Here is a 25,010-nt window from a genome sequence, read left to right on the forward strand (position 1 = left end):
GTTACAAAACAAATAGTTTTGTTTTTTACTCCACTCTGACAGTGTGGTATTGGCGAAAAAAGAGACAAATAGGTCAATGGAACAGCATACAGAGCCCAGAAATAGACCCACGCAAATACAATCTGCTGACTTGTGACAAAGCAGACAAATCGCCCCTAGTCGCCTTGCAGTGGATGTACCCATGAGAGCAACAACACTTAGGATCCCACCCCTGTGGAGGAAGGTGGTCAGGCCCACTTCCTACTTTACCCAGCTCCTGACTCACTGGGCGCACAGTGAGCTTCCTACAGTGGCTTGGAAGGAGGGACCCTAGCAGGATGCAGAGAAGGTGGGTGCCAGTGGGTAGAGACTGAACGCAATCGCTCTGGTTGCCTCAGGAGGATTTCCCGCACCCCCAAGAAATAAAGAACTACATCCCATGTGACCTGGCTGTCGTCAAATAGGGCAGGCACAGAGAACGGACAAGTAGCAAAGAGCCTACAAGAGCTCAGAAGTCTCCATCGGACTTCAGAAAGACCCCAACCAAATCATTTTCATCACATCTCTCTACCTCCTGGTCAGTTTCTGAGCAAAAGGCCATTGTTTCCACAGTGCCACAATACCACAGCCATCCACCTCCCCAACATTCTCTTGCTTCCCCCTTCTTGGTAAACCCCGGGCTCCATTCAAACCACCACATTCTTCTCAGCACAGCCTCTACACTGACCAGCACTGTGCCCTCCCCCGTGGCTCCTCCAGCTATCTTCCTGCTCTAAGCAGGCTCGAAGCTCAAGAAGGGCCCTGCAGTCTTGCTCCCATGTCCTGGAGTGATGGGAGTAGGCTCTCCTGAAGGCTTCCTTGGTGGGAAAGTGGACCTGCACTGCCAGGCCCACATTTGCACCTTCCCTGATCTCTCTGGGGCCCATGCAGCCAACACCTACCTTTCGACGGCTGTTGGTGTCATGCTGCTCAAGGCAGGAGTGCCTGACGTGGCTTTGGATCGCTCCGTGAATCGCGAGTCAAATGCTTTCATGGGTTCAATCTTGGACGGGGTAGTTAGCACAGAGGGGGACGACGCAGCGGGAGCAGAGGTAGCAGTCACACTGAGGGTTGGGGGCAAGATGAGAGAGCACATCAAGCAGACACATCAAGGATCTGAGAGTCTGGGATCTGTGTTACTTAGAGCCAAGCAAAAGGGGCAGGAATGTCAAACTTCTATAAACACAAAAAATGTCAAGGTGCAATCTACTATTCCTAACATTTTTCTGTGTTAAAGTTCTAGAAGCTTGGCTACTTGAGATCATGTATAATACATTCACGTTCAGCCCTTTGCATTCCTCTGAGAGCTTGTGGGACAGTATGAGGCCCTGAAGGTGATCCTTACAAGCCTTCTCCCGAACCATACTGCTCCACCTCCACAACCTGAGTACAACATCTCTACCTCAAACCACTACAATCACCAGCCTTTCCTGCTTGCACAATGGGTCTGACCAGAAAAGCCCCCATCCAGAGTCCTGAAGCCATTGCTTCATTCTCAGCCAAGCCTCCGTCACCCAGACAGGCCCTCCCAGCTCTCACTTAGACTATAAAAAATTTCCAGCACTTTCCTCCAAGCACTTACTCCATAGATCAGAGAGGCCTAAGCATAAGCCTGCCCACTCATCTCCATGCCCAAGCTTGTCTCGCACACTCAGTCCAAAGGCTAGCCATTCTGCTGACGTTATCCAGGCTGATGTACCCTGACCTCCATCCACCTGCTTGGCAGTCATCCTGGAAAGCCCTCTCCTGCTTCCCCACAACCTGTGACAACCAAGTTATATAATAGTAACTCCCCAAAACATTTTTCAGATCTGGGCTGTCTTTCCTTCCAGGACCCAAGACTCAGATGAAGCCCACACCTCCATCCTTCCTCACTGGACGGTTTACTTCCTAACCCTGTCTCTCTCTTCTAACCCAACCTTACACTTCCCTTAGAGCAGTGGCACTTGACCCTTGGTGTATGGCTCCACGGTCATGAAACCAGCACTCACAAATAAAAGGCTGCAATAGCACAAGACTCCATCAATGGAGACTCACTTCTGACAGTAACACTCAGGTCTAAGGCAATGGCTAAATTTGGATACCACTGCCTGCTGGAGGGATCCTACTAAAAAGTTTCTGTGTCTCTCTACGGTCTCAAGGGAAAAAACCAGAGTCCCTGGTTCAGCACCAAAGCCCAGCTTTTGTCTCCTCGTTCCTGCCACTCCTCAGGGGCTCTGATCTTACTGCTGTCTCTACTCCCTCTCCGCACCCCTTTCCCTTGGTTGGCTTGTATGGTCCTTGGGCGGGACACGCATATGAGAAGCCTTTCTGAGACCTGGCCACCAAGAGCCCTGAGATGGCTAGCCATCTTTTCCCAGGGGATCCTAAGAGCTCTTCCTGCAACTTCTGGCTGCTTATTCTCCCAGTGGCCTATACACTCCCTTATGAAAGGTACCAATCAATCAATCACCTGTGGGTGGGTGCCTGGGCCCTAGCATAAAGTGTAACTCAGAGCAAACGATGGGCAAAATGTTTGCCGATGAATGAAGAGTTCCTGGCTCTTAGTCATATACACCAAGTCCTTTCTGACTTTTAATTTGGTTTCTAGGTAGCAGTCAGGAAAGACACGGGCTCTTTGAGTGAATATAACTCTCAGACTGGTGAGGTATGTCTGAGCCCTAGCACACAAGCACCTGGCTGGGATGAATGAGTGTGGTGATACTCCCAGCAGACCAAAGTAGATATGCCCAAGTCTTAGGAATACTAGGCCACCTGCACTGTAGACCCTACAAAGGTGACATCTCACCAACAGCTTTCCCAATCCTAGTAGCTCAGCCCATGGGATGCATCTTTCCATCAGAATCATAGCACTGGTTAGTTATGACATTCTCCTTGTGAAGTCCTCACGGTTCAGTGCATCAGAGACTCACATGACTAAGTGCTTCCCTTCTGAGGATGCCCTCATTTGACATCAAGCATTCCTCTCCTTATGGAAGGGGCCAAAAAGTGCAAGTAGAACGAAATTATCTGTATCTGCAACTATGACCAAACCTGAATTTTCCCCAGGGACGACTAACCTGTCTTTACCGACAGATTCGCCTGTAGGCTTGGCGCCAGCTGCTGCCATATGCTCTGTGGAAGGCTTCGAGGCTCCAAAGGAGTTGGGGGTACTGGAATCCAGTGGCAGTAGCTGCGGACTGCTATGAGAGGAGAGCATGGTGCCCGCCAGAGATCCGGAGAGTGGGATGCTGTTAAAGAATGCCGTGGAGAAGTCCCTGTCACCAAGTAAGAATGAAAGTCAACATCAAAAGTAAGAAACCACATCATACTAATTTGCTCTGTAATGTACTTTATACATTCTAAATAACTTTTTTTCTCTCAGTACTAAGGAATTACATGTTTATGGCAGAAATTCTGGAAAGTTACAGAAAAGTAGAAAGAAAATTAAAATCACTTGATACACTATTTTTAACTAAATCTAAGATACCATTGATTATAAGATGCACTGGTACTTTATGTACAACTAGAAAGAAAAAAATCAATTAAAATTGTCAGACACCTTTGATTCTAAGATGCACCCTGATTTCAGAGGTGTTAAAATATGCAAACATGTCTTTGTTGTTGTTGTGTGCCGTGGAGTCATTTCCGACTCAAGCATGTCTTAGAACTAATGAAGTGTCATATATAGAGGGCCACCCTTTCATTAAGGGCTGTGTGGCATACCATTATTTGGATGTACCATGATTTAATGCAGCCTCTACTGAGGAATGACTGGGCTATTTCCCAGCTTTTCTCCTAACGGATGCTGCTGCAACAAAGGACCACATATTGCAGTGTCACAACGGAGGGGCCTGGGCCAGATCACTCACATCTAAATCCCCTGCCACTTGCCAGCTCTGTGACCATGAGTACGTTACCACTCTTTGCCTCAGGTTCCTATCTGCACAACTGTCACTGTTAGGACTAAAGTAGCTAAGGCAGCACATACTTAGAACACATCAAAAAAACCAAACCCACTGCCATCGAGTCGATTCTGACTCACAGCAACCCCATAAGGTTTCCAAGGCTGTAACTCTTCTATGGAAGCAGACTGCCACGTCTTCCTCCTGTGGAGGCGCCAATGATTTCAACCACCGGCCTTTCGGTTAGCAGTCGAGTGCCTTAACTACTGCACCATCAGGGCTCCTTTAGAACACGTAATAGGTGGCCAAACATGCCCAATATTGTAATTAACATCATCACGCCTGTCATTTCACATATTGTAGTGGAACTGCAGCAGCAAATGGAACATTCACTAATTATTTCTGATTAATATTTCTCAAATACCCTTCTCAGAGGTTTTAACCAATTTGTAAGCTATGTACGAGAGTGTCTATTTCCTTATACCCTCACCAAGTTCTACCAAATTCCTGGATATTTACCAGTGCAACAGGTGGAAGACCGTATCTTATTACGGTTTTAACTTGCAATTGTTTTGTTGTGAGATTGAACATTTTTTCATATAGAAACATTTGATTTCCGTTTTTTGTGAATTGTCTGTTCATGTTCTTCGTCTACTGCTCTATTTGGTTATTGGTCTGTATTGCTGATTGATTTGTAGGACCTCTTTACCTATTAAGAAAAACATTTCTTATATGAGTAGGAAATACTTTCCCCAGGTTACTGTGTTTTCACTGTCTATGGTGTATTTTTCCTTGCCAAAATACGGTATTTTTAAATGGTCTAAATTTTGTGTCGTTTGTAGACAAGACTTTTTATCCAAGTTTGAAAACATATCCTTCCATGAAATCTTCTAAAATTAAAAAAAAAAAAAAATTAAGCAATATTGGAGGAACCCCAGAGACTATGGCCCCTGGATACAGGTACCCTGCTAACTTAGAATTGAAGCCACTCCAGAAGTTCACATTTCAGCCAAAGATTAGACAGGTCTATAAAACAAACAATAACACATGTGAGGAATATGCTTCTTAGTTCAATCAGGTACCTGAGACCAAATGGGCAACACCTGCCCAAAAGCAAAAATGAGAAGAAAACTGGAGAATCTCGGGTAGAAAGGGATAGAGGGCTGACACACCACAGCGATTGCAACCAATGTCACGAAACAAATTGTATACACATTTCTGAATGAGAAACTAATTTGCTCTGTAAACTTTCACCTAAAGCACAAAATTAAAAAAAAAAAAAAGCAACAACAAAAAAGTTAAATATAGAAAAAATCTGACCCATCAAGAATGAATTTAACTATACTTTAAATATAACAGATGGATTCAAACTGCTGACCTTTTGGTTAACAACTGAGCTCTTAACCACTGAGCCACCAGGACTCCAGTTGTAAAGTAGGATGGCATAAACAGTTAATGAACTTGGCTGTTAACTGAAAGGTTGTAGGTTCAAGTCCACCACAAGGCACCATGGAAGAAAGGCTTGGTGATTTACTTCCAAAAGATCAGCCACTGAAAACCCTGCGGAGCACAGTTCTACTCTGATAGACATGGGGTCACCACGAGCTGCAGTCAACTCATTGGCAACTGGTACTAGTAAAGTAGGGATCCAACTATGTTTCTAGTCTTAACCTCATTTACTGAATTACCAAATTTCTTGACTGATGGTGTTACCTTTAAAATTCCCATAAATATTTGGGTATATTTTCTGTTACATCCCATTGATCTGTCTAGTCATGTGTCAGTACCTCACTGTTTTAATTACTATAACTTATGTTTTAATTACTGGCGAGACTAGTCTTCCCTGACGAATCCTCTTTTTCAGAAATATTTTGGCTATTCTTATTTATTTTTTGACATAAACTTTAGAATCAGCTTGTCTTATTCTGAAAATTCCTATGGTTATTTGCATTGGTACATGTTAAATTTACAGGTTAAGGGGGAACTGGTATCTTTATGATGTTTAATCAGTATAGCTAACAAATGGCATGCATTTCTAGTTATTTAAGTTTTCTTTTAAGTCTCCCAGTAGGGTTTTTTATTTTTTCTTTATAAAATTAACCTATATTTGTTACATTCCAGGTATTTCATTTCTGAAAGTGACTTACTTTTTTATATCTTCTAAATGGTACTTGGTGCTACTTGATCTCATTATGTTGGCTGGATCCAGACACCTTATTGTCTTCTTTTGCTGTCTATGGCAGTTTGATCAGTGGATTCTCTTGTAGATAGTATTACCTCTAAATGAAACATTTTACTTCCTTTTTGCCAGTTTTTATACCTTTACTCTTACTCTCAATTAACTGTATGGGTTAGAAGCTCTGTTGCTGTTAGGTACCATTGAGTCAGTTCCAACCCACAGCAACCCTATGTACAACAGAAAGAAACACTGCCTGGTCCTGCACCATTCTCACAATCATTGCTATATTTGAGCCCATTGTAGCAACCACTGTGTCAACCTATCTCACTGAAAGTCTTCCTCTTTTTCACTGACCCTCTACTTTACCAAGTATGATGTCCTTCTCCAGGGACTGGTCCTTCCTGATAACATGCCCAAAGTACATGAGATGAAGTCTTGCCATCCTTGCTTCTAAGGAACATTCTGGCTGTACTTCTTCCAAGACAGATTTGTTAATTCTTCTGGCAGTCTATGGTATATTCAATATTCTTCACCAACACCATAATTCACAGGCATCAATTTTTCAGTCTTCCTTATTCATTGTCCGGCTTTCACATGCATATGAAGTGACTGAAAATACCATGGCTTGGGTCAGGAGCACCTTAGTCCTCAAAGTGACATCTTTACTTTTTTACTTTTTAACACTTTAGGCAGGTCTTTTGCAGCAGATCTGTCCAATGCAATATGTCGTTTGATTTCTTGACTGCTGCTTCCATGGCTGTTGACTGTGGATCCAAGTAAAATGAAATCCTTGACAACCTAAATCTTTTCTCCATTCATCCTGATGTTGCTTATTGGTCCAGTTGTGAGAATTTTGTTTTCTTTATGTTGAGGTGTAATTCATACCAAAGGCTGTAGTCTTTGATCTTCATCAGCAAGTGCTTCAAATCCTCTTCATTTTAAGCAAGGAATGTAGTGTCATCTGTACATTGCAGGTTGTTAATGAGTCTTCCTCCAATCCTGATGCCAAGTTTTTCTTCATATAGCCCAGCTTTCTTGGGTTATTTGCTCAGTATACAGACTGAATAAGTATGGTGAAAGGATATAACCCTGACACACACCTTTCCTGATTTTAAACCACTCAGTATCCCCTTGTTCTGTTCAAACAACTGCCTCTTGGTCTATGTACCGGTCTCACACAAGCACAATTAAGCGTCATAGAATTCCCATTCTTTGCAATGTTATCCATAATTTGTTATGATCCACACAGTTGAATGCCTTTGCACAGTCAATAAAACAAAGATAAATGTCTTTCTGGTATTTTCTGCTTTCACTCAAGATCCATCTGAGGACAATGATATCCCTTGCTCCACGTCCTCTTCTGAATCTGGCCTAAATTTCTGGCAGTTCCCTGTTGATGTGCCACTGCAACCATTTTTTAATTCTCTTCAGCAAAATTTCACTTGTGTGTGATATTAATGATATTGTTAAATAATTTCCACATTCTGTTGGATCACCTTTCTTTGGAATGGGTACAAATATGGATCTCCTCCAGTCAGTTGACCGGGTAGCTGTCTTTGGAATTGCCTGGCATAGATGAGTGAGGGCTTCCAGTGTTGCATCGGCTTGTTGAAACACCGCAATTGGTATTCCATCAATTCCTACAGCCTTGTTTTTTGCCAGTGGCTTCAGTGCACCTTGGACTTCTTCCTTCAGTACCATCGGTTCTTGATCATATACTACCTCCTGAAATGGCTGAAGGTTGGCCAGTTCTTTCTGGTACAGTAGCTCTATGTATTCCTTCCATCTTCTTTTGATGCTGCCTGCTTCATTCAATATTTTGCCCACAGAATCCTTCAATACTGCAACTTGGGCCTTGAATTTTTTCTTCAATCTTTCAGCTTGAGAAATGCTGAGCATCTTCTTTCTCTTTTTGTTTTCTACCTCCAGGTCTTTGCACATTTCAGTATATTTTACTTTGTCTTCTTGAACTGCCCTTTGAAATCTTCTGTTCAGCTTTTATTGCATCATTTCTTCCACTTACTTTGGCTACTCTACCTTTAAAAGCAAGTTTCAGAGTCTCTTCTGACATCCATTTTGGTCTTTTCTTTCTGACTTTTTTAACAACCTTTTGCTTTCTTCATGTATGATGTTCTTGATGTCATCCCACAACTTGTCTGGTCTTCAGTCATTAGTGTTCATTGTGATAAATCTATTCTTGAGATGGTGTCTAAATTCAGGTGGGATATACTCAAGGTCATACTTTGGTTCTCGTGGACTGGTTTTAATTTACTTCAGCTTCAACTTGAACTGGCATATGACCAACTGAAGGTCTGTTCCACAGTTGGCCCTTGGCCCTGTTCTGATTGATGATATGAAGCTTCTCCTTCACCTCTTTCCACAGATGTAGTCAATCTGATTCCTGTGTATTCTATCTGGAGAGGTCCATATGTATAGTTGCCATTTATGTTACTGAAAAAAGGTATTTTCAATGAATAGGTCATTGGTCTTGCAAAATTCTATCATGTCATCTGTGGCGTTTTTTGTATCATCAAGGCCATATTTTCCAAATACTAATCCTTCTTCATTTCCAGCTTCTGCATTCCAATCACCAGTAATTACCAATGCATACTGGTTGCATGCTTGATCAACTTCAGACCGCAGAACTTGGTAAAAATCTTCAATTTCTTCATCTTTTGCATTAGTGGTTGGTGCTTTGAGTAACAGTTGTATTAATCACTCTTCCTTGTAGGCGTATGGATATTATCCTATTCCTGACAGCTCTGCGCTTCAAGATAGATCTTGCAATGTTCTTTTTGATAATGAATGAGATGCTATTCCTCTTCGTCACTCCCAGCATAGCAGACCACATGATTCTCCAATTCAAAACGGCCAATCCCAGTCCATTTCAGCTCACTAATGCCTAGGATATTGATCTTCAGGTGTTGCATTTCATTTTTGACAACTTCAAATATTCCTGGATTCATACTTTTTAGAGTTATCATATGTTAATTCTTTCTCTTGATTAAATGCCTGGGTTAGAAGCTCATGATTATAATTTAACTTCGTTAAGATGTTAAATTATGATGGGCGATATTACAACAAACCCAATTGAAATTAAAAGAGTATCAGACTAATATGAAAAACTGTACTAACAAATTTGAAAACCTAGAAGAAATGAATGAATTCCTTGAAACACACTACCTACCTAAACTAACCCAAACAGAGGTAGAACAACTAAACAGACCCACAACAAAAGAGATTGAAAAGGTAATCAAAAACTCCCAACAAAAAAAAAGCCCTGGTCTTTCATCCCTACAGGGAACAAGGTGGCCACTATAATGCAAAGGCACTTCTGATAGGGATCTGACTGTGATTGTTTTAGCGGATTTACTGGAAAGACAAGTTTCCCAGGTGTAATATCTTCCCCTATTCAACAGAGCCCTCACTGACCTACAACAGGGAACTGAGGGCTGAAGCTCCCCCCAGACGACCTAGCCTCCTGCCTTAGGGATCTAAGGATGGTGACACCTACCAATCTGTAGAGGTACTTGCACTGGGGGCCTAAGGTACAGCTCCAGAGCCCACCTACCAAGGTGCTTAAGGAATAGAGACACACCTACCTCACTGACACTTGGGGGAAGCCTGTCAGCATCCTCCCCCCAGAATGTGAACCCCTGCTGCTACTAGAAGCTGGTGCACACAACTATCACCACTACTTCTCTAGGTGGATAGGTGACAGTTTACACCACACACTTGATGACCCAAAATCAGATTCTACTCAAGAATAGTGAATGGACTCAGGCTTATATATCTGGTAACAGCCCAAACCACCTGGTAATAGGCCATAAGTGAGTCAAGGGCTACAACAATCAAGACAGTGCAATCTAGTAGCCCATCTACATATATTGCAAGAAAACAAAACAAGACTCAGTGAGCAAATATAGAATAAATCACTACAATATTTTAGTGATGGCTCGGAGACATCACTCAATATCAAACCACATAAAGAAGCAGACCATAACTGCCTCTACAACTCCCCAAACAAAAGAATCAAAATCTTTCCCAAATGAAGATACAATCCTGGAATTGCCAGATACAGAATATAAAAAACTAATTTACAGAATGCTTCAAGATATAAGGGATGACCTCAGAAATGAAATAAGGCAATCTACAGAAAAAGCCGAGGAACACACTGATAAAGCAGTTGAAGAACTCAAAAAGATTATCCAAGAACATAGTGGAAAAATTAATAAGTTGCAAGAATCCATAGAGAGACAGCATTCAGAACTCCAAAAGATTAACAATAAAATTACAGAATTACACAACGCAATAGGAAGTCAGAGAAGCAAACTCGAGCAATTAGAATGCAGACTGGGAGATCTGGAGGACCAGAGAATTAACACCAACACAGCTGAAAAAAAATAAGATAAAAGAATTAAAAAAAATGAAGAAACCCTAAGAATCATGTGGGACTCTATCAAGAAGAATAACTTGCATGTGATTGGAGTGCCAGAACAGGGAGGAATAACAGAAAACACAGAGACAATAGGTGAAGATCTGTTGGCAGAAAACTTCCCTGACATCATGAAAGACGAAAGGATATCTATCCAAGATGCTCATCAAACCCCATTTAAGATTGATCCAAAAAGAAAAATCACCAAGACATATTATCATCAAATGTGCCAAAACCAAAGATAAAGAGAAAATTTTAAAAGCAGCCAGGGATAAAAGAAAGGTCTCCTACAAAGGAGAATCAATAAGAATAAGTTCAGACTACTCAACAGAAACCATGCAGGCAAGAAGGCAATGGCATGACATATACAGAGCACTGAAGGAGAAAAACTGCCAGCCAAGGATCATATATCCAGCAAAACTCTCTCTGAAATATGAAGGCGAAATTAAGACATTTACAGATAAACACAAGCTTAGAGAATTTGCAAAAACCAAACCAAAGCAACAAGAAATACTAAAGGAAATTGTTTGGTCAGAAAACCAATAACATTAAATACCAGCACAACTCAAGCTCACAGAACAGAGCATTCTGATATCAACTCAAATAGGGAAATCACAAAAACAAATTAAGATTAATTAAAAAAAAAAAAAAAAAAAACGCTCAAAACAGGGAATCATTGAAGTCAATGTGTAAAAGATCACAATAATCAAAAAGAGGGACTAAATACAGGTGGCACAGAACTGCGATATGGAGAGGGAAACAAGACAATATAGGACAATACAAGTTAGGTTTTTACTTAGAAAAATAGGGGTAAATATCAAGGTAACCACAAAGAGCTATAACAACTCCATAACTCAAAATAAAAACCAAGAAAAACATAACAACTCATCAAACATAAAGCCAAATACTATGAAAATGAGGAACACACAATTTACAAAGAAAAACGTCTCAGCACAAAAAAGTAAGTGGAAAAATGAAATTGTCAACAACACACATAAAAAGGCATCAAAATGACAGCACTAAACACATACTTATCTATAATTACACTGAATGTAAATGGACTAAATGCACGAGTAAAGAGACAGAGAGTCTCAAACTCGATAAAGAAACACGATCTGTCTATGTGCTGCCTACAAGAGACACACCTTAGACTTAGAGACACAAATAAACTAAAACTCAAAGGATGGAAAAAAAATATATCAAGCAAACAATAAACAAAAAAGATCAGGAGTAGCAATATTAATTTCTGACGAAATAGACTTTAAACTTAAATCCAACACAAAGGATAAAGAAGGACACTACATAATGATAAAAGGAACAATTGACGAGGAAGATATAAACATATTAAGTATTTATGCACCCAATGATAGGGCTGCAAGATACATAAAACAAACTTTATCAGAACTGAAAAGTGAGATAGACACCTTCACAATTATAGTAGGAGACTTCAACACACCACTTTCGGAGAAGGACAGGACATCCAGTAAGAAGCTCAATAGAGACATGGAAGACCTAATTGCTACAATCAACCAACTTGACCTCATTGACTTATACAGAACTCTCCACCCAACTGCTGCAAAGTATACTTTTTTTTCTAGCACACATGGAACATTCGCTAGAATAGACCACATATTAGGTCATAAAACAAACCTTTGCAGAATCCAAAACATCGAAATATCACAAAGCATCTTCTCAGACCACAAGGCTATAAAAGTGGAAATCAATAACAGAAAAATTAGGGAAAAGAAATCAAATACTTGGAAACTGAACAATACCCTGCTGAAAAAAGACTGGGTTATAGAAGACATTAAGGACGGAATAAAGAAATTCATAGAATGCAACGAGAATGAAAATACTTCCTATCAAAACCTCTGGGACACAGCAAAAGCAGTGCTCAGAGGTCAATTTGTATCGATAAATGCACACATACAAGAAGAAGAAAGAGCCAGAATCAGAGAACTGTCCCTACAACTTGAACCAATAGAAAGTGAGCAACAAAAGAATCCATCAGGCACCAGAAGAAAACAAATAATAAAAATTAGAAGTAAACTCAATGAATTTGAGAACAGAAAAACAATTGAAAGAATTAACAAAGCCAAAAGCTGGTTCTTTGAAAAAATTAACAAAATTGATAAACCATTGGCCAGACTGACTAAAGAAATACAGGAAAGGAAACAAATAACCCAAATAAGAAACGAGATGGGCCACATCACAACAGACCCAACTGAAATTAAAAGAATCGTATCAGATTATTATGAAAAATTGAACTCTAACAAATTTGCAAACCTAGAAGAAATGGATGAATTCCTAGAAAAACACTACCTACCTAAACTAACACAATCAGAAGTCGAACAACTAAATAGACCCCATAACAAAAAAAGAGATTGAATAGGTAATCAAAAAATTCCCAACAAAAAAAAGCCCTGGCCCGGATGGCTTTACTGCAGAGTTCTACCAAACTTTCAGAGAAGAGCTACCCCCACTACTACTAAAGGTATTTCAAAGCATAGAAAATGACGGAATACTACCTAACTCATTCTATGAAGCCACCATCTCCCTGATACCAAAACCAGGTAAAGACATCACAAAAAAAGAAAATTACAGACCTATATCCCTCATGAACATAGATGCAAAAATCCTCAACAAAATTCTAGCCAACAGAATTCAACAACATATCAAAAAAAATAATCCACCACGACCAAGTGGGATTTCTACCAGGTATGCAAGGCTGGTTTAATATTAGAAAAACCATTAATGTAATCCACCATCTAAATAAAACAAAAGACAAAAACCACATGATCTTATCAATTCATGCAGAAAATGCATCTGACAAAGTCCAACACCCATTCATGATAAAAACTCTCAGCAATATAGGAATTGAAGGAAAATTCCTCAACATAATAAAGGGCATCTATACAAAGCCAACAGCCAAAATCACTCTAAATGGAGAGAGCCTGAAAGCATTTCCCTTGAGAACGGGAACCAGACAAGGATGCCCTTTGTCACCGCTCTTATTCAATATTGTGCTAGAGGTCCTAACCAGAGCAATCAGGCTAGACAAAGAAATAAAGGGCATCTGGATTGGCAAGGAGGAAGTAAAATTATCTCTATTTGCAGATGACATGATCTTATACACAGAAAACCCTAAGGAATCCTCCAAAAAACTACTGAAACTAATAGAAGAGTTTGGCAGAGTCTCAGGTTATAAGATAAACATACAAAAATCACTTGGATTCCTCTACATCAACAAAAAGAACATCGAAGAGGAAATCACCAAATCAATACCATTCACAGTAGTCCCCAAGAAGATAAAATACTTAGGAACAAATCTTACCAAAGATGTAAAAGACCTATACAAATAAAAGTACAAAGTACTACTACGAGAAACTAAAAAGGACCTACTTAAGTGGAAAAACATACCTTGCTCATGGATACGAAGACCTAACACAGTAAAAATGTCTATTCTACCAAAAGCCATCTATACATACAATGCACTTCTGATCCAAATTCCAATGACATTTTTTAATGTGATGGAGAAACAAATTACCAACTTCATATGGAAGGGAAAGAAGCCTCGGATAAGTAAAGCATTACTGAAAAAGAAGAAGAAAGTGGGAGGCGTCACTCTACCTGATTTTACAACCTATTATACAGCCACAGTAGTCAAAACAGCCTGGTACTGGTACAAGAACAGACACATAGACCAGTGGAACAGAATTGAGAACCCAGATATAAATCCATCCACATATGAGCAGCTGATATTTGACAAAGGCCCAGTGTCAGTTAATTGGGGAAAAGATAGTCTTTTTAACAAATGGTGCTGGCATAACTGGATATCCATTTGCAAACAAATGAAACAGGACCCATACCTCACACCATGCACAAAAACTAACTCCGAGTGGATCAAAGACCTAAACATAAAGACTAAAACGATAAAGATCATGGAAGAAAAAATAGGGACAACCTTAGGAGCCCTAATACAAGGCAGAAACAGAATACAAAACATTACCAAAAATGACGAAGAGAAACCAGATAACTGGGAGCCCCTAAAAATCAAACACCTATGCTCATCTAAAGACCTCACCAAAAGAGTAAAAAGACCACCTACAGATTGGGAAAAAATTTTCAGCTATGACATCTCCGACCAGCACCTGATCTCTAAAATCTATATGATTCTGTTAAAACTCAACCACAAAAAGACAAACAACCCAGTCGAGAAGTGGGCAAAGGATATGAACACGCACTTCACTAAAGACGATATTCAGGCAGCGAACAGATACATGAGAAAATGCTCTCGATCATTAGCCATTGGAGAAATGGAAATTAAAACTACGATGAGATTCCATTTCACTCCAACAACGCTGGCATTAATCCAAAAAACACAAAATAATAAATGTTGGAGAGGCTGCCAAGAGATTGGAACTCTTATACACTGCTGGTGGGAATGTAAAACGGTACAACCACTTTGGAAATCCATCTGGCGTTTTCTTAAAAAGTTAGAACTACCATACAACCCAGAAATCCCTCTCCTAGGAATATACCCTAGAGAAATAAGAGCCTTCACACGAACAGATATATGCATAACTATGTTTCTTGCAGCACTGTTTACAACGGCAAAAAGCTGGAAGCAACCAAGGTGTCCATCAACAGATGAATGGTTAAATAAATTGTGGTATATTCACACAATGGAATACTACGCATCGATAAAGAACAGTGAAGAATCTGTGAAACATTTCATAACATGGAGGAGCCTGGAAGGCACTATGCTGAGTGAAATTAGTCAGAGGCAAAAGGACAAATATTGTATAAGACCACTATTATAAGATCTTGAAAAACAGTATAAACTGAGAAGAACACATACTTTTGTGGTTACGAGGTGGGGAGGGAGAGGGGTGGGAGAGGGTTATTTACTGATTAGTTAGTAGGTAAGAACTACTTTAGGTGAAGGGAAGGACAATACTCAATACACGGAAAGTCAGCTCAACTGGACTGGACCAAAAGCAAAGAAGTTTCTGGGATAAAGTGAATGCTTCAAAGGTCAGTGGAGCAAGGGCGGGGGTCTGGGGACTATGGCTTAAGGGGACTTCTAAGTCAATTGGCAAAATAATTCTATTATGAAAACATTCTGCATCCCACTTTGAAATGTGGGGTCTGGGGTCTTAAATGCTAACAAGCGGCCATCTAAGATGCATCAATTGGTCTCAACCCACCTAGATCAAAGGAGAATGAAGAACACCAAGGTCACACGATAACTATGAGCCCAAGAGATAGAAAGGGCCACATGAACCAGAGGCTTACATCATCCTGAGACCAGAAGAACTAGATGGTGCCCGGCCACAGCTGATGACTGCCCTGACAGGGAGCACAACAGAGAACCCCTGAGGGAGCAGGAGATCAGTGGGATGCAGACCCCAAATTCTCATAAAAAAGACCAGACTTAATGGTCTGACTGAGACTAGAGGAATCCCAGTGGTCATGGTCCTCAAACCTTCTGTTGGCCCAGGAAAGGAACCATTCCTGAAGACAACTCATCAGACATGGAAGGGACCGGACAATGGGTTGGAGAGAGATGCTGATGAAGAGTGAGCTACTTGTATCAGGTGGACACTTGAGACTGTGTTGGCATCTCCTGTCTGGAGGGAGGGTAGAGAGGGTTAGAATTGGCAAAATTGTCATGAAAGGAGAGACTGGAAAGGCTGACTCATTAGAAGGGAGAGTAAGTGGGAGTATGGAGTAAGGTGTATATAAGCTTATATGTGACAGACTGACTTGATTTGTAAACATTCACTTAAAGCTCAATAAAAATTATTAAAAAAAAAAAAGCCCTGGCCCAGATGGCTTCACTGCAGAGTTCTACCAAACGTTTAGAGAACAGTTAACACCACTACTTCTAAAGGTATTTCAAAGCATAGAAAAGGACGGAATACTCCCAAACTCATTCTATGAAGCCAGCATATCCCTGATACCAAAACCTGGTAAAGATACCACCAAAAAAAAAAAAAATTTTTTTCAGACCTATACCCCTCATGAACTTAGGATGCAAAAATCCTCAACAAAATTCTAGGCAACAGAATTCAACAACATATCAAAAAAATAATTCACCACGACCAAGTGGGATTCATACCAGGTATGCAGGGATGGTTCAACATTAGAAAAACAACTAATGTAATCCATCATATAAATAAAACAAAAGAAAAGAATCACATGATTTTATCAATTGATGCAGAAAAGGCATTTGACAAAGTGCAACACCCATTCAGGATAAAAACTCCCACCAAAATAGCAATAGAAGGAAAATTCCTCAACATAATAAAGGGCACTTATACAAAGCCAATAGCCAACATCATCCTACATGCAGAAAGCCTGAAACCATTCCCCTTGAGATCAGCAACTAGAAAAGGATGCCCTTTATCACCACTTTTATTCAACATTGTGCTGGAGGTTCTAGCCAGAGCAATTAGGCTAGATAAAGAAATAAAGGGCATCCAGATTGGCAAGGAAGAAGTAAGAGTATTTCTATTTGTAGATGACATGATCTTATACACAGAAAACCCTAAAGAATCCTCAAGAAAACTACTGAAACAAATAGTTCAGCAGAGTATCAGGATACAAGATAAGCATAAAAAAATCAGTTGGATGTCTCTACACCAACCAAAAGAACATCGAAGAGGAAATCACCAAATCAATAAATCATTTACAGTAGCCCCCAAGAAGGTAAAATACTTAGGAATAAATCTTACCAGAGATGTAAAAAACCTATACATAGAAAACTACAAGACACTACTGCAAGAAACCAAAAGAGACTTACGTAAGTAGAAAAACATGCCTTACACACAGGTAGGAAGACTTAACATTGTAAAAACGTCTATTCTACCTAAAGCCATCTATAGAAAAATCGCAATTCTGATCCAAATTCCAACAACATTTTTTAAAGACATGGAGAAACAAATTACAACTTCATATGGAAGGGAAAGAGGCCCCGGATAAGTAAAGCATTACTCAAAAAGAAGAACAAAGTGGGAGGCCTCATTCTACCTGATTTTAGAACCTATTATACCGTCACAGGAGTTAAAACAGCCTGGTACTGGTACAACAACAGATACATGGACCAATGGAACAGAATTGAGAATCCAGACATAAATCCATCCACATATGACCAGTTAATATTTGACAAAGGCCCCAAAACAGTTAAATGGGGAAAAGACAGTCTTTTTAACAAATGGTGCTGGCATAACTGGATATCCATCTGCAAAAAAATGAAACAAGTCTCGTACCTCACGCCATGCACAAAAACTAACTCAAAATGGATCAAAGACCTAAATATAAAATCTAAAACAATAAAGATCATGGAAGAAAAAATAGCGACAACGTTAGGAGCCCTAATACATGGCATAAACAGTATACAAAACATTACTAACAATGCAGAATAAAAACTAGATAACTCGGAGCTCCTAAAAATCAAACACCTATGCTCATCCAAAGACTTCACCAAAAGAGTAAAAAGATTACCTACAGACGGGGAAAAAGTTTTTAGCTATGACATTTCTGATCAGCGCCTGATCTCTAAAATCTACGTGATACTGCAAAAGCTCAACTACTAAAAGACAACCCAATTAATAAATGGGCATAAAGATATGAACAGACACTTCACTAAAGAAGACATTCAGGTAGCTAACAGATATATAAGGAAATATTCATAATCATAAGCCATTAGAGAAATGCAAATCAAAACTACAATGAGATTCCATCTCACCCCAACAAGGCTGGCATTAATCCCAAAAACTCAAAATAATAAATGTTGGGGAGGTTTTGGAGAGTCTGCAACACTTCTACACTGCTGGTGGGAATGTAAAATGGTACAACCACTTTGGAAATTGATTTGGCACTTCCTTAAAAAGTTAGAAATAGAACCACCATATGATCCAGCAATCCCACTCCCTGGAATATATCCTAGAGAAATAAGAGCCTTTACACGAACAGATATATGCACACTCATGTTCATTGCAGCACTGTTTACAATAGCAAAAAGATGGAAGCAACCAAGGTGCCCATCAGTGGATGAATGGATAAAGAAATTATGGTATATTCACACAATGGAATACTACGCATAGATAAAGAACAGCGAGGAATCTGTGAAACATTTCCTAACATGGTGGAATCTGGAAGGTATTATGCTGAGTGAAATTATTCAGTTGCAAAAGGACAAATACTATATAAGACCACTATTATAAGAACTCCAGAAACAGGTTAAACAGAGAAGAAAATGTTCTTTGATGGTTATGAGAAGGGGGAGGGAGGGAAGGAGGGAGAGCAGTTTTCTCTAATTCGATAGTAGATTAGAACTATTTTAGGTGAAGGGAAAGACAATACACAATGCAGGAGAGGTCCGCACAACTGGACTAAACCAAAAGCAAAGAAGTTTCCTGAATAAACTGAATGCTTCAACAGCCAGTGTCGCAGGGGCGGAGGTTTGGGGACCATGGTTTCAGGGGACATCCAAGTCAATCAGCATAATAAAATCTATTAAGAAAACATTCTTCATGCCACTTTGGAGAGTGGCGTCTGGGGTCTTAAACGCTAGCAAGCAGCCATCTAAGATGCATCAATGGTCTCAACCCACCTGGAGCAAAGGAGAATGAACATCAAGGACACAAAGTACTTACGAGCCCAAAAGACAGAAAAGGCCACATAAACCAGCGAGTACATCATCCTGGGACCAGAAGAACTAGATGGTGCCTGGCTATAACTGATGACTGCCCTGACAGGGAACACAACAGAGAACCCCTGAGGGAACAGGAGAGCAGTGGGATGCAGACCCCAAATTCTCCTAAGAAGACTAGACTTAATGGTCCAAGACTAGAAGGACCCCAGTGGTCATGGCCCGCAGACCTCCTGTTAGCCCAGGACAGGAACCATTCCCAAAGCCAACTCTTCAGACAGGGATTGGACTAGACAGAAAAAGATGCTGGTGAAGAATGAGCTTCTTGGATCAAGTAGACACTTGAGACTATGTTGGCATCTCCTATCTGGAGGGGAGATGAGATGGAAGAGGGGGTTAGAAGCTGGCGGAATGGACACGAAAAGAGAGTCGAGGGAAGGAGAGGGCTGTTTCATCAGGGGGAGAGCAATTAAGGCGTAAAGTAAATTTTTGTATGAGAGACTGACTTGATTTGTAAACTTTCACTTAAAGCACGATAAAAAAAAATTTTTAATGTTAAATTATAGTCACAAAAGTAGACATTTATTTAGTTCTTGAATTTAATTTGAAATAAGATAGCGATCAACTCCATTTAATTAGGTTTCAAATCAAGAATGATGCTGAATTTTATTTAGATGCCTTTCAGCGTCTATGGAGGTAATTATATAATTTCTTTTTTTGATTAATTACTTGTAGAATTAAATACTTCCCAAAATTTGAACCTCCTTGCTTTCACGAAATAAACCTTATTTGATCATGGTGTACCAGTCTGTTACTGTGCTATGAGGCTCTGTTTGCTACTATTTGCGAGTTTTACATTGATACTCAGAAGTGAGATTGATCTGGAATTTATTATGTTCAATCTTTACCATGTTTTTATATAAATATTATATTCATTTCATAAACAGAATTTGTAAGCTTCCCTTCTTTCTCTATGCACTAGAACATTTTAAGTAGTATTAGAGCTTTCTATTACTTAAAAATGTGTTAGGATTCCCCTGTGAAGCCTTCTTAGTCTGGTGGCCTTGGTGGGGTTAACTCTTTGACAGCGTCTTCTATTTCTTCTATAACAAATCATCTATACTGATGTTCTTATTTTGGTGACTTTATTTTTCTTAAAAAAATCATTCATTTTAAAATTTGCATAGAGTTCAGCAAAGAAGTCTCTTATTATTTTTTATCTGTAGTTACTTCCTAGTTATTTCTACTGGAATATTTGTGCTATTTCTTTTCTTGACTGGCTAAGCTAACAATTTATCTATTCTGTTGCTACTTGTTTTAACAAGGCAAGCTGGAAGGTGAAAAAGCCTTTAAGACCAAAGGAATCAAGTTCTGCTGTCCAAAATATGCACCCTATGGGCAGAAAGCTGGCTCTAAGTCCATGTAGGAAGCCACTTTTCTCCTCTGCCTCCTCACAAAGAGAACAAAAGTGTGACTACCACTACCACCTCCATGCCCCTTGCTCCCTTAGGCCCAGCAGTATTCAAAACACATTCACCTGATTGGTCTCATTCGGTCCCAATAAAAAGTAGGTGGCATTACTCCCAAAGGGTTCCAAGTGGAAAAAGGCTTTATCAAAAGAAAATCACTGCTCTCAAAGGAATCAGGAGGCCTAGTTCTAGCCCCACCCAGTCAGGTCTCTGCCCTCCAAGGCCTCAGTGTCCACACACCTAACATGACAAGGTCTGACCGACACATGTATGATTGGAGGTCTCACCAAACTTTAAGAAGAATCAGAAAAACTTCTGGATGGAAAAAGCATAGTGCAGAGAACTAGTGAGCATCGTCTTCACAAAGCACTCTGGATGCCCTGAGCACGTCAGCTCAATGATTATAACACCCAGCGTGAATGATCTTGATACTAGGTGCCTATTTCTTCTTTCACGCACGGCCTTATTTACTTTGAATCAACATACCTCTTTTTGGGGGAGAACAACACAAAAGCTTGACTCTAGATGTTGAGACAACAGCAAATAGTGGATGTGGCCACTGCCCCCTCTCCACCCCCACTCCCAGTTCCCCACCCCTGGTGGGAAATGTGTCTCAGAGCCCTATACTTCAACCAGCAATTCCGCTCCTAGGAATTATCCCAATTCACTTATAATCATGAAAACCTGGACACAAGCCCTAAGTCCACAGTCAAGGGGCTGGTTAAATAAGTCCTGGTGCATTCACAGGATGGAAGTCTGGATAATCAGCAAGCCAATCTTCAGAAGACTATTTATTAGAATGGGTGAAGGGTCAGGATACAGTAAGTGAGGGAAAAGCAGGTTACAACACATCAAGTATAACCCTATTTTATACTTACACATACACACAAATATTCATAGAAAATAGACTAGAAGTAACACTGTTAATAGTGATTGTATTTGAAAAGCTGGTAATGTTTGTTCTTTGGCTTTTACTATTTTCTAAATTTTCAACAAAGTGTATTATTACCTTTATAATCAGAAACAAAGTTACAAAAGAAAAAAAAGTCTGACCTCTTTGCCTAGTGTGTCTTCTCATGCTCCCACGAACAAGCATGGCTGGAGCATGGAGGACACTGACCTGAGAAGATGCCCCACTGGCCTTTCACCCTGGCCTCAGATTTCCTCATCAGCCCTTCAGCACAAGTGAAGTGTGTATAAAAACTATGTGATAAGCATGTGGGTTTGAGGCTGGTGGAATCTCACTTTTATATTCTATGAGTCAGAAGGGCCCAAGAACCTGTGAAGACCTTGAATATGAAACCACTAACTGGCAAAAGGAGAAAGGAAGACCTCCCCAGACAAGGCCACAGAAAGCCTGGTGAATGCATGAATACCCGGTGTCCAGCTGTGCTATGCAGAGAGGCGTGATTCTTCTCCGACCATCTGCCGTCCGAGTCTCAACTTGCTTCTTTAAAAGATTCTGGCAGGGTAGAGTAACATAAATGAATGGAAGTTTTCTGCCAACTATTTCTTAAGTATCAAAAAGTAAGTCTTCTAAGGAAACACATTCTAACTTCCCTTCCTGGGCCTTTTTGGGACAACTAAACTAAGCCACCCCATCAAAGAACAAGAATTTTTTATCAGGGTACGTGCTCAATTTCCTACACGAGGAAGCTCCCAGTTAAACCCCTCAGGTAACTCCCTCCGCATCATCAGTACCTCCGGCCTGGCCAGGTTCCCAGAGCAGTAAGCCCACGCCAGCTGGCCACCCCTGCCCAACAGCCATGGGGTTCGGTGGGGAAACTCCAGGAATGAGAACTACACCCTTGAGTCATATTCTTATCTCTAGGAAGTAATTTTCAAGTTTTCTTTAGTCACAGAGTCCTCTCCTCCACTGAAGGCTTACAAGCAGAGTTCTTAATCACACATTATGTCTGAATCACTTAGGAGAGGTTTGTCAACTTACACAAGCTCCTGGAGGTAATCCCAACACCTCCGACCCCATCCCCTAGTGAACCATGGGCTTCCAGAGAAGCCCAATGTCTAACACAGATGAAGAGCCTGAAGCCCAGTGGCATTTCTTAGAAAGGCCAATGGGTGAGGTTCAATCAGAAGTTCCTACAGGAGATGACCTCCTCTAGGACAGGGAGGCTTTGGACAAAGGTGCTTAAGGCCCCATTAATGAATCATGAAGCTGAGGGCAATGGGGACAACTGGCCACAAGCTGGCTTACGTCTGGGTCCTGTGCCAAGCTCAGTACAGAAGCACCTCATCACCCACTGTCACATTCTGTCCTGAATGCCTGTGCCTCACACTGTTCCCGGCACTGGGTCCCTCTTCCCTCCCTGTGTCTGAGCATGTTCCTGTGTCCTCAGCGCCACCAGGCCAAGCTCTCACCTTCCTGATGTCCTCCAAACTCTCCCCGTTGACTGCAACTGAGGTGGCTGAGCCTGTCTCTCTGGCTGCCGCACTCTTTTGATCCAGCTGCTGCTGCTGCCTCCGCTGATACTTGAGCATTTCAGGGTTTTCAATGACGGCTGTGGAGAGCTGGGCCTCAGTCATGATGGCCAAGCTCTTTCCGTAGGTGGACTGATGAATGCGGCTCTGGAGGAAGCAGAGAGAGGTACAAGAAGCCAGGTGTAAGCGGCAACACCCAATACTGCTGATGTAGCCTCTCCTGGCTGACAGCAGAAAGGGACCTGGGCAGATGACCCAGAGCCCTGGATGCCAGCTCTTTGCTGCCTCCAACTTATTCTGCTTCTAACTGATTAGGTAACTCTAATCTTTCACTAGATGTTTATACCCTCTGTGTTTCTACAGGTGGGGATGAAAGTGAGTGAGATAACTGACAAGAGAACACCTACCACACGGCCTGACAGAGAACAAGTGGAAATAAACATTTGCTGAAATGAAACTATGATGCTCAAATCACTATTTTAAGGCTCTTAAATCACTCCAAGCAACCCAGATACTCTTTGGAAATCAAATATTGAGACCAAGGGTTTGCTTTCTCTGCTCTTGTCTTCAGACATCAGCCCCACGTGGAGGTAGGTCCCCGTGGAGTTGCTAACAGTATCTCTAATAGCTTAGCTTAGGTACCGCAGAGCTATGGGAAACCCTCCCCTGGAGCTTTCCCACCTCCATATACCAATCCTTCTGAGCAGAGTCCCTCTCTTCCATCTTCCCAGGTCTCATTAGTCCTATGCCACAACAAGCTGCACAAGAAACCCAGGAGGGCAGAGACAGTGTCCCCAGCACACCATAATTATGGGCACTCATAAAGAAGGGTGAGGGGAGACTCATACAGGGTATGCAAATGACCAATGTGGTATTCTGCCTAGGAGCAGGGATTGTGGTTCACAGGGCACTGCCTTACCAGAGGATGCTTAATGGAGAGGGTGGTGGTCCAGGAGGTGTCTTGGGACCTGATCCTGAAGGGCCTGGTATGCCTAAATGTGGCCAAGAACTGCCCTCTTGCCAGCTTGGCTCCTGTTCCCTCTCTTCCACATTCACCCCCTGAATCTCCAGCCAGAATTCAGTTTGGCAATGTTTCCCTAGCGTTCCTCAAACACGGTGTCCCTGCCTGTCACTGGGAAAGGGTAAATGAGATGGGGTTATTCCACAGGCTCCCACTGTGACTCTCCAATGGGCGGGTACACAGCAAACTCAGGTTATTAGCATGATGGTGACAAAGTAGAAAGAAGAACTGAGGCCACTGAGACACTCACTCTTCAGTGAAAAATGACTAACTAGGTGCCAGGCCCTGTTTAGGTATGGGCATGCAGTAAAAGGCAGAGCCCTGCCCCTGAGGGGTTTATGTCTCAGAAAGAGGAGCCGCACAGTAGCTTAAGAGGGAGTGCTGACAAGCAATAGTATCACTAAGGGGAGAGCTGCCTACCTCCACTAGACATTCACAGGATACATTTCAGACCAGTGAGCACATTCCACTAAAAGCTGTCAAAGATCCTTTTACAGGAACGGCAGGGTTCTAAGTCTATGGTAAGTAAAGCAGAGCCTTCCCAGAAGCCCTTGAAGAAGGGCCCATAGATCACACTGCCCTGCACAGAGGGGGCCTGGTCCAAAGGCAGCAGGCCTGGGTTCATATCCACGCTTCTATCCTCGAACCTGAGAGGCACAAATGGTCTTGGCCAAGGATCTGGACATTTTTCAACGCTTAGTTATCTCATGGATGAAACGGGTAACGAGCCATGTCTTGAAGTGTTTTTGTGTGATTTAAACCAGATAATATATGAAAAATGTATAGCTCAGAGCCTGACATACAGTAAGTGCTAAGAAATGATAAATATTTCTATTGTACCTGCTGCTTCATGGCAACTATGTCAGTACAGAAAGTGACATGTGCAGGACCCTTGGGAAGTCACTC

General features: G+C 41.2%; 1 protein-coding gene across 4 annotated transcripts in view; it reads right to left on the reverse strand.

Annotated features, from left to right (window-relative positions):
- LOC100669322 (protein HIRA) overlaps positions 1-25,010 on the reverse strand; it is a 109,516-nt gene that overhangs the window by 30,352 nt on the left and 54,154 nt on the right. For all 4 annotated transcript variants that reach the window (XM_010598778.3, XM_010598783.3, XM_010598780.3 and 1 more), the window contains 4 exons: positions 23,024-23,230; positions 22,021-22,106; positions 3,078-3,275; positions 921-1,082 (listed from right to left, as the gene is read on the reverse strand). In XM_010598778.3, the coding sequence (XP_010597080.2) occupies positions 921-1,082; positions 3,078-3,275; positions 22,021-22,106; positions 23,024-23,230 (653 nt within the window). The remainder of the gene's footprint in view (positions 1-920; positions 1,083-3,077; positions 3,276-22,020; positions 22,107-23,023; positions 23,231-25,010) is intronic.

The sequence above is a fragment of the Loxodonta africana genome, chromosome 19 (genome assembly GCF_030014295.1).
Source record: "Loxodonta africana isolate mLoxAfr1 chromosome 19, mLoxAfr1.hap2, whole genome shotgun sequence".
In the NCBI taxonomy this organism is placed as follows: domain Eukaryota; kingdom Metazoa; phylum Chordata; class Mammalia; order Proboscidea; family Elephantidae; genus Loxodonta; species Loxodonta africana.